The sequence below is a fragment of the Rissa tridactyla genome, chromosome 14, assembly GCF_028500815.1.
Source record: "Rissa tridactyla isolate bRisTri1 chromosome 14, bRisTri1.patW.cur.20221130, whole genome shotgun sequence".
NCBI classification, from domain to species: domain Eukaryota; kingdom Metazoa; phylum Chordata; class Aves; order Charadriiformes; family Laridae; genus Rissa; species Rissa tridactyla.
In genome coordinates this window covers 14,600,198-14,609,938 of record NC_071479.1, presented here as the reverse complement: position 1 = coordinate 14,609,938, position 9,741 = coordinate 14,600,198, and the positions used below count along the sequence as shown (strand labels likewise).

At 60.6% G+C, this 9,741-nt stretch overlaps 1 protein-coding gene across 1 annotated transcript; it reads left to right on the top strand.

Moving 5' to 3' along the window:
• Positions 1-212: 212 nt before the first annotated feature.
• On the top strand, positions 213-5,632 carry LOC128917656 (adenylate cyclase type 10-like; the record flags this gene model as incomplete). The annotated part of the gene is made up of 7 exons (XM_054221004.1): positions 213-371; positions 662-766; positions 1,652-1,683; positions 4,428-4,457; positions 4,571-4,692; positions 5,284-5,360; positions 5,451-5,632. Coding segments are annotated over exons 1-7 (696 nt in total), but the record flags the coding sequence as incomplete, so codon positions are not given.
• Between the last annotated feature and the right edge of the window lie 4,109 nt (positions 5,633-9,741).

Sequence of the window (9,741 nt, the reverse complement as noted above, 5' to 3'; positions counted from 1 at the left end):
CGATTGTGATGCGTGAGGTGAGTTGCCGGGCAAGCGATGACCTGCAGAGGAGGCCGCCGCCTGGTGACTGTGACCACCCCGGGAAGGCGGAGGGCTAGTCGCCCCGCACAGAGGCCCCGGGCCCAGTGTGCAGCTTGCACTGTGCAGTGAGGTCCTCGTCCTCCTCCCGGCTGGGCACGGCCGTCTTCTCCTGAGGTACCCCGTGTGCCACAGGGCGCTGACGATGGCTTCTGCCTGGGAGAGGAATCGTCACTACGGGGACCTGCAGAAAGCAGTCGCTTTCCTCCCCTCGCTCCTTGCTGATAGCTCCCTCAGGAGCAACGACACCGCTCAGAGTGTCCACGGAGTGCTGCTCTTTGCGGATATCTCAGGTGGGGGGAGCAGGGAGGAGCAGCCACGGACATGAGCCATGTGGGGACACAGCAGGCCCTTTGGAGCCCCTCAGACAGAGTGGTCATCTTGTCACTGCTGAGGTCTTCTGTTGGGACGCCCACAGAGAGCGGGATGGGTGACCTTGGGCGGTCCATCATGGCTGCCACCAGTGCGGAGCTGGCACGGGAAGGTGTCCCCTACAGGCTCTCGGGCCGGGCATCGTGGAAACAGCTGCCAGGTCTTTTGGCCCACATGGGCATTTCCTGATTTCTGGATGTCCCTGTTCCAGGTTTCACTGCGTTGACCGAGAAATTCGTGCAGAGGAGCGGCGTGGACAGAGGCACTGATGAGCTGGCGCAAACGCTCAATGAGTACCTGTGCGACATTTTGGAGGGTAGGAGCCGTGCTGCAGGACTGTGTGGCATCGCGCCGTGATGGTGGAGGGTGGAGGCAGCCTGGTCCTGCCTCCTTGGAAGGGCTGGGGCTTTCTGTGAGGAACAGTGAGCGCAGCCAGGGTCTGCTGGCGGGTCAGCACCAGCACGGGTCCTTTCTGCTCCCCGCTGCGGCCGAGGAGGCACCCACTTTCTTAGCAGCCACCTCGGTGCCTCTGGCGTGAACAGCCGTCTCAGTGCTGCGTCAGGGCCCAGAGCAGGCTGAGGGCATCCAGCAAGTGCTCCAGGGTCTGGAGCGTCTGTGCTATGAGGAAAGTCTGAGAGAGCTGGGCCTGGTTTGCCTGGAGAAGAGAAGGCTTGCGGGGGGGACCTTAGAAACGTGCCTACAACCTGAAGAGAGGGTGCAAAGAGGACAGAGCCAGGTTCTCCCCAGTGGTGCCCAGAGTGGAACAGGAGGTTCCCTCTGTGCATCAGGAAACACTTTTCGACTGTGAGGGTGACTGAGCACTGGCAGAGGTTGCCCAGGGAGCTTGTGAAGTCTCCCTCCTTAGAGCTATTCTGAAACCATCAGCCACCGTCCTGGTCAGCTGGCTCTGTGCAGCCGGGCTTGAGCAGCGGGCTTGGACCAGATGGACCCCAGAGGTACCTTCCAGCCTTCACCTTTCTGAGGTCTGGTGGCATCTGGAGGCCCTGCCTCCCTGCCTGCTGTGCGGGTACAAGGGCTGTGACCACCATGAGCCTGGGAGAGAGGCCGGAGCGGTGCTTTCCTGAGCTGTGCCCCACAGTGCACCCTTGCCCCGGTGCTCCCCTCAGGCAGAGGGCCTTGCTCGGTGGCTTCTGGAAGAAGGTGTCCACATGACTCTGCCTTTTCTTCCCTCTGTCCACAGAGTTCCTGATTTTTGGAGGAGACATCTTGAAGTTTGCTGGTAGGTTCTTGGGACGACGATGACCTCGGGCACTGAGCTGTAGCATTTAACTCCTGTGGCGGCCGTTTGCTCTGCGCTCCTTCTCAAGAGGCTCTGTGCAGCGCCTTGAGCCAGCTCTTTGGCCACGCACGCACCCCTCCAGCAGTGCCCTCTCTCCAGTGCTGCAGCTGCAGAGGAGCGCTCGGGACAGGGGGTGTCACCGCTGCCAGCCGTCTGCTGCTGTGGCTGGCCCGGGATAGGAGAGGTGTCCCGGTGCCCAGGACATGGTCCCCCAGAACGATGGCCTCCCACAAGCCCATCTTCCTCCGCACGGCAGCTGGTTTCTGCTGTCTCTGCAGAACCAGACCGTAGGTCAGGGAGAGTCAGGTCTCGGCAGAGCCTTTACTTTCCCTCCCTTTCCCCAGGAGATGCTGTGCTGGTGCTGTGGAGAACACCACCCCAGGAGGTGGCCAGGACCATCAGCCTGGTGCTGCACTGTAGCCAGCAGATCCAGAAGAAGTACGGAAGGCGTGACACAGATGTGGGGCAGAAGATCCAACTGAAGATAGGTACGGGCGCTGTGCCAGACGCAGCTGTGTGGCACTCTGCCATGCCACAGGGTGCTTCTGGTTTGCTGGGCTTCTGGGGCAGGCAGCTGGGGATGACGCCTGGCGCACTCAACACATTCTCAATGTCAACTCGGTTCGTCTATTTCTAGACGCCTGTTTTAGGGACTCGTGTCAGCGTCTCCCCCAGGAGGAGGGAGGATGCTCTACCCCTCCGTAATGCCCGTCTCCCCGCTGGGCTTCAGAGGAGCTTCTGAGCAGCCGAGATGCTGGGGGCTGTGGAGTTCCAAATGTTCCTGTGTCAGTTCTGCTTCTCCTTCTCCCCAGGGATCTCTGCAGGGACCATGAGCCTCCCGGTTTTCGGAGATGAGAGCTGGCAACACTTCTGCATTTTTGGCCCGTGCCTGGCTGAAGTTCGTGATGCCGAAGAGGTTGCGGGTGCAGGTGAAGTTGTCCTCTCAGCCACCTGCTGGGAGCTCTGTGAGCAGCACCGGCTGAGGACCAAGCATCTCGCAGGCACAAGAGCTGTGCAGGCAGGTGGATGGGACGGCCTCGAGAGCCATTCTGAGGGCCTGGGCCTGGCCATGAAGGAGGGAGGTGTCGGAAGGCTGAGGAGATGAATGTGGAGAGAGTTGTAGGTGGGAAAGCGGGCAGGCAGGGGAAGGTCTTGTCCTTCCATCTCAAGGGTAACCGTGGGCTGGGCTTTCTTGCTTTGAGGGGTCAGGAGGCGCTGGGAGGGTTTGAGCCCCAGCAGCAATGTCCTCTGTGGGCCATGGAGCTGTGGTTGCTTGGAGATGGGCATGCTTGGAGAATGGCTGTCCAGCTCCGGTGCTTCTGAGGAAGCACTGCTGTCCCATCCAGCCAGGTGGGCTACTTCTCCCCTTCTCTGGGCAGTGACGGTGGAGGGCAGGCTCTGTCCCCTGGGAGTCCTGGGGAGGCCAGTGGCAGTGCTTTCATTCTGTGTGTCTTCAGGTGACGGGCATGGATCCGATGCCTTGGTCCGAATGCCAAGACGCCTTACGCAAGCTCGTACAAGACCCAGTGAGACACCGCTCAAAAAGGGAAGGTGAGTGCCCACTTCCCCTTGCTCTGTGATTGTCCCGAAAGGTGGGGCTTTGCTGCTTCAGGGGCCAGAGAGGAACCACCTCCTCCCTCTTCCCTCTGTCCGTTAGCACTCAGGCTGTTGGGCCTCCCAGGGCGGTGGCTGCTGCCGCCTCCTCCTTCCAGGGGAGAGCTCTGCCCTCAGCATCTGGAGGTGGCAACATGAGCAAGCGCAGAAGACTCTTTCTCCCCCGGTTCCAGGGCCAGGCCCTGCTTTGCAATGGCTCGTAGTCCCGTCCACCCAGCGACCACCTGCCTTTTCTCTCCTCAGGTGCCATGAGGCCTGCTCTTCTCTTGCCCAGTGACCTGAACGCCAAGGATGTGCTTAGGAAGTACATACCAGTCGCTGCTCTCGGGAAGGTACGGCAAGGCCGCCGCTGCTGGGGGCTGCATTTTCGGAGGGCAGAAGAAGTGGTGCCTTGCAGAGATGGAGCTCTTACGGGAACAGACCAATCAAAGAAAATGCGCCCTGCGATGACAACGCAGGGAAACTGAGCCCAGGGGCACCGGTGCTGCACCATTGTCTGCGTTGTCCTCAGAGAGACATGGGTGGCAGGAGGAGGACTCCTGTCCCTCTGTCTTTTCCGTGGCTATGGTTCTGGGTGTGCCGCGGACACGATGGTGGGATAAAGGGGAGATTCCCCTGAAGTCCCTGGAGCATCCCTGAGGGTCTCCCCTCATGTCCGTACCGGTCCCCAGATGGCGTGTTAGCGGAGCAGTCTTCTCTCCTTTGTCATTTGTGTTATGACTCGGCGTCTGCCTGCCGCAGGCTGGGCGGCCTGCCCGCCCTTTTGCACTGAGAGGAGGATTTATCCCTTCCTCTGCTATTACCCGCTATCGCCAGCACGCCTGCTCTCCCTCGGTACTGGTGTGGGCAGTAAGAGCCCGGGAGAGCAGGCTGGTGAAGCCGTCGTGCTCTTGTCTTCCAGCTCGATGCAGGACTGCCCATGGACCTCCTCTCTGAGCTACGGCCAGTCACCTGCATCTTTGTCCAGCTGCAGCTTGCTGCAGGTACCAGCTCGGAGCATCTCAGCACCGTCCTCAAGGAGGCCAGCAGGGTGATGCTAGAAATCCTCTCTCCTCACAAGGGCCACATCAACAAAGTCCTCCTGTGTGATAAAGTGAGTGGGGGGGAACGGTGGCCTCCCCCAGCGCCAGAGGGTGGGCAGTGAGCGCGAGGGAGAGACTCCCTCTTAGGCGCTGTAGCAACATGTTCCACATCTGTCCTGGGCAGGGCTGCACGTTCCTCTGCGTGCTGGGACTCCCTGGAAACAAGCTGCCCTGCGAGAGCCTTCACGCCCTGCAGAGTGCTCTGGAGATCTTCAACTCGTGCTCCACCATGCTCAAGGAAACAGAGTGAGTGTGTGGCGGGGGTCGGCGGGGTGCATGCTGCCTGGGACGGCGCAAGGGGGCTTCCCAGAAAGAGATGTGCCTTCTAGCTTGCTCTCCCTTGTCCCTGGCAGGAAGGAGGCAGTGCCCTGAGAGGTGCAGGCAACCCCTGGGCTCAGCCCACGGCAGCCAGACGGAGTCCCTCCAAGCACACTCTGCTGGCCACCGTGCTGGAAAGAGCCCTCGTGAGGGCCAGAGGCCGCTGCGGCCAGAGGCAGGCCCTTCTGGGCCACTGCCCCATGAACGGGGATGGGGCCCAGCCACCTGATCCCAAGTGGCTGTCATCGCCAGGCGGTGACATGGCGGGCGCCTTCTTCCCTCTCTCTTTGCTCACAAGAGGGCTGTGGCCCTGCCCGTGCTCTGCCCCTGCCCCTTGTCCCTTGCAACCTGCAGATGTTGCACCCCTGAGCTCTCCACGTCCCCGAGACCCACGCTGGCAGGGCAGCACAGCCGGTGGCCCAGGCTGGCACCGAGGGGAGGTGTGGGAAGGGATGAAGCCAGGCGGGCAGGACTGCGCCTGGGGCGCTGCTCAAGCCCTGCTGTTTCTCTGTGTGCCAGGACAATGTCTGTGGCAGTTACCAGAGGGACGGTGTTCTGCGGAGTCACTGGCCACCCGCTGAGACACGAATACACAGGTATTGGCCTGGAAGGGTGCCGCGGGGCTGGTGGCACGGGCCACACCGACGCATGCTCTCTCTCTCTAACGCGTGCTCTCCCTCTGGCAGTCCTTGGCCGGAAGGTGAACTTGGCTGCCCGGATGATGGTGCACTACCCTGGGCTGGTGTCCTGTGATGCAGTGACCTACGCCGCCTCCCGGCTGCCCGCTTCCTACTTCAAGGAGCTGCCGCAGAGAGAGATGAAAGGCCTCAGGCAGCCTGGCCCTGTCTATCAATTCGTGGGGGTCACCGAGGAGAGGTGAGTGTCCTCCGAGACGGTCGGAAGCCCTGGCGTGGCAGGCTTTTTGCCCCTCTCCCCTGCTGTCTCCAGCTGCTGAGAGAGCAGGAGTGAAACCACAGGCATGGGGAAGGTTTGTCTGTTTTGGTAGACACAACCTGGCCTTGTGGGCTGGGTCTAAAGGGCTTTGGGCTGTGCTTTCCGTGCTGTGCTTGCTCCACCACGTGCCCTGGGAATGCTGACCCAAGGAGTTTTCTGTCCCAGCTGCTCCGAGCAGGAAGCTTTGGGCCGGTCTGGTCCCCATGGGGAAACGTGGACCATCGGGACACTCTTCCTCAGGTCTTCCTGCAGAAATCTCAGCTCTTCTGGGCCAGGATTTCACCTTCCCTTTAGAGGACGGTTTGAAGGTTACCACTGCCGTCTCTTTGAGACTGCGGGAAGACTTGAGCCAAAGGTGCCAGGTGCTTGGCGTCCCAAGCCCTTCAGGGACACAAGTCCCCCTTTCAAAGACGCTTGGTGTTCTTGGCCAAAGTGGTAAAGCTGTCTCCCAGCCAACAGCACGCCCTGGCTTCTTTCACGTGTCTTCTCCTGTTTCTCTGGGTTTGGCCTCTGGGGATGGACTCTTGATATGTTCTTCTGTCCCACCGTGGCCGCTGGGCTTCTTTACGCTTGAAGCTGTCGTAGCGTGTCAGCTTGAACTTTGGCTGGGAAAGCGTGCAGGGGATAACAGCCTGCTCCAGAGAAAAGCCGGTACCCGAGGAGCACCTCCTTCCCTACCACGCCAGGCTGCTTCTCTAGGTCCCCTGGCTTCTCACCATCTCATTGACTTGTGTTGTCTTTTCCCCTGCTTCTAGCATCTTTGGCGTGGGTCTTACCAAGAAGAGGTCGGAGTACGTCCCCTTGCTGGGTAGGTGGAGAACGCCTTGCTCTTCTGAAGCCCAGGTTCTTCCCCTTGGTAACTTTTAGTGCCTTGCTGGGAAGGGAGAGGCTTTTACCAGGGATGGTGTTGCCTGCAGCAGCCCTAAGAAAGCGCCGCCTGTCTTGGTCTCTGCTTGCTTGATATCTTTGGGTGGAAAACGAGGTGGGGCGCCTGCTGCTCCCTGCTGTCTTCCAGAGCTGGTAGGAAGGTTGCTTTCAACTGTGGAGCTGCTCACAGCCTGGGGGCTAAACTGATCCCTGTCTTTGGGGTCAGGAAAGAGATTTCCTTCTGCCAAATCGATGGAGAGTTTTGACGGTGGGTTCTCCTCCTTCTACTCCTCAGAGCTGCTTTCTTGGCAGCATCTGGGCGAAGACACGGAAATGTCAGGAGGCAGGGGATGCCTGTATTCACTCGGGGTCTTGCCGAATGTTTTGGGCCCTGTTGTGGGTTAACCCCGCTTGGCAGCTCAGCCCCACAGAGCCACTCGCTCCCCACAGTGGGATGGGGAAGAGAATCGGAAGGGTTAAAGTGAGAGCACTGGTGCGCTGAGATACAGACAGCTTAATAGGGAAAGCAAAAGCTGCACACACGCCCAAAGCAAAATCAGGCATTCGTTCACCGCTTCCCATGGGCGGGCAGGCGTCTTGCCATTTCGAGGAAAGCAAGGTTTCATCATGTGTGACGGTGACTTGGGAAGACAAATGCCATCACTCCGAATGTCCCCCCTTCCTCCTTTCCGCCGGATTTTCTTGCTGAGCACGGCGTTGTATGGTCTGGAATAGGCCTTTGGGCAGTTGGGGTCAGCTGTGGCGGCTGTGGCGGCTGTGCCGCCTCCCAGCTTCTTGTGCACCCCCAGACTGTTCGCCAGCGGGGCAGCGTGAGCAATGGAAAAGGCCTCGACGCTGCGCAGGCGCTCTTCAGCCATAACTAAAACCTGGTTGTGTTATCAACAGCGATGTTTGGTCACAAATACAAAACATAGACCTGTACAGGCTATTGCTGAATAAAATTAACTCTAGCCCGGACCAAACCAGAACGGGACTGGCGACGCTGCCTTAGCTACTGGGAGGTGCTGTGCAGCTCACGGCACAGCGAGGAGATGCTTTGAGTCTGTTTGGGACGCGGCTGCCTGAACCGGCTGCAGTCATCCCTTACAGTCTCGTGCTGGATCGCTGCGGGGAGTCGCATGGGGCCGGCAGAATCTCCGTGCCTGTGGGATAGGGGAGAGGGCGAGGGGGCTGCGCTGTGGGGCAGGCAAGCAGGTGGCCCCGTGACTGCTCTGAGGAAGGCAGAGGTGCCCAAGCGTGGACGAGCAGGTGGGAAGGAGGCCTGGGTGCCGGCAGGCTGGCCGATGTGGTAGCGGGGAGGGAAGCTGCGGTGGAGGGTGCCCGCAAAAGGGACGGCTCTTTGCTTTTCAGCACGCCCCCAGCAGCTCGTTCTCTGGTTTGTCTTCGCAGGTCGGAAGCAGGAGACTGACCTCTTTGTCAGCTGCTTGAACGCCTATAGGGATTCAGGCCAAAGGAACATCCTGGCGGTTGAGGGCACGATGGGCTGTGGAAAGAGCCACTTACTTGCTGAACTGGCCTCTCTAGGCCAGGATGCTGGCCACAGGTACAGGTTTTCCACCTGTAGCTTTGCGACGCTGCCCCTGCCCATCCCCTGACAGCTGTGGAACGCTCCAGCCCCTCTGCCAGGGTACCTGGCCCTTGGACTGCAGCCTCCCGACAGAGCCTCCTGGAGACACTGCCTGGGAGCACCTGCGTGCTCCGCTCCCGCCTCTGCCTCTTTGGGGAGTTGGAGGTGGCTTCTGGAGCCACGGCCTTTCCTCCTTCCCCCCTGGGTCAGGCACAGATAGAAGGAAAGAGCCCAAGCTCAGTGCTTTTCATCCCACTCCAGACCCCAGAGACAGCAGGGCTGCCTGTCTCAGAAGCCCTGCTCGCCCTCGGCGTGTTTCCCAGGAGGAGCACGGGGGCCTGTGCTCTGGCAGGCAGACCGATAAGGTCTGGAGCCCAAAGGCAAACCCACCACTTGCTCCGTTCTTGCCTCTCAGCCCCGTGAGTTCCTCTGCAGGGGGCACGTAGGGAGACCTAGGCCGGCGCTGCAGAGACACAGGCTCTGGACCCGGCTCTCCCGCTGGCTTGGCAGCAGCTGCCCCTCTGTGCCCTTTCTCGTACGAGGAGGGAAAGGCTTGGCCTTCTGTGGGAAGCGCTTGGAGATGGGGGGCTGAAGAGCTCCCCCCAAAGGGCACCTCCGCCCCTCTTGTCTTAGAAGGCTGGGGCTGTGGGGAATCTCAGTGCCTTTTGCTTTTGCACCGCAGGGTGGTTGCCCTGGAACTGCTGGAGATCGACATGAGGCAGCCCTTCTCTGCCATCCGCATGCTGATGGCCAGGGCCCTGGGCCTCCAGGACTGTGAATCGCGCGGCGACAGGCAGCGCGTGCTGAAGACAAAGCTGCAAGGGACAATCGAAGAGAGCAGCTACTGCCTCCTCAATGACATTTTCGGTGTCAAGGTGAGAGCCAGAGGCCCCTGTGGACGTTGAGAAGGCCTTCTCCTGAGCTTGTCTGGGTCTGACCTTGAGTGGGCACGCTGCTGGGAGTGCCTTAGCTCCGGGGTGGGCATTGCGGGGGTCACAGTGTGCATTTGCCATGCCTGGGCCCGGGGGGCTCCCTGTCTGTGGGGCTGGTGTCCTGCGCCGCATCCGCAGTGCCCGGTGCCTTGTTCGGCACCCTGGAAGTGGCACTGGAGAGCGGCTGTTCCTGACCTCGTGCCGAGGTCACCGCTGTGCGAGGGGTCTGCCCCAGCCAGCCCACGATTCCCACAGCCAGAGAACCGGCTCAGCCCAAGCCCCAGCTCTGCAGAGACCCTCAGCAGAGGGCCTTTGCTTTAGGCTCTGGGTGGAGTCCCCGCTGCGGCTCCCTGCCCCTGTGCTGGGCAGAGGTGAGGTGCTGAGGCTGTCAGAGACGGTGGGCTCTGCGGTCTTGCGTGCTGGGTAGGTGTGCCGAGCCCCGGAGCCGTGTTTCTCCCTGACTCTGCTTTTCTGGCCAGTTCCCCATTTCGGACAATGTTCGCGAGATGGATGAAACTCAAAGAAAACTGGAATTGCACTCGACTCGGGTGAAAGTGCTGGAGAAGGTGAGCATTTCTCCTTCCTTCCCCCTGGGTCAGAGAAGGAAAAACCCTGCCGTCTGCAGGCTCTGTACCA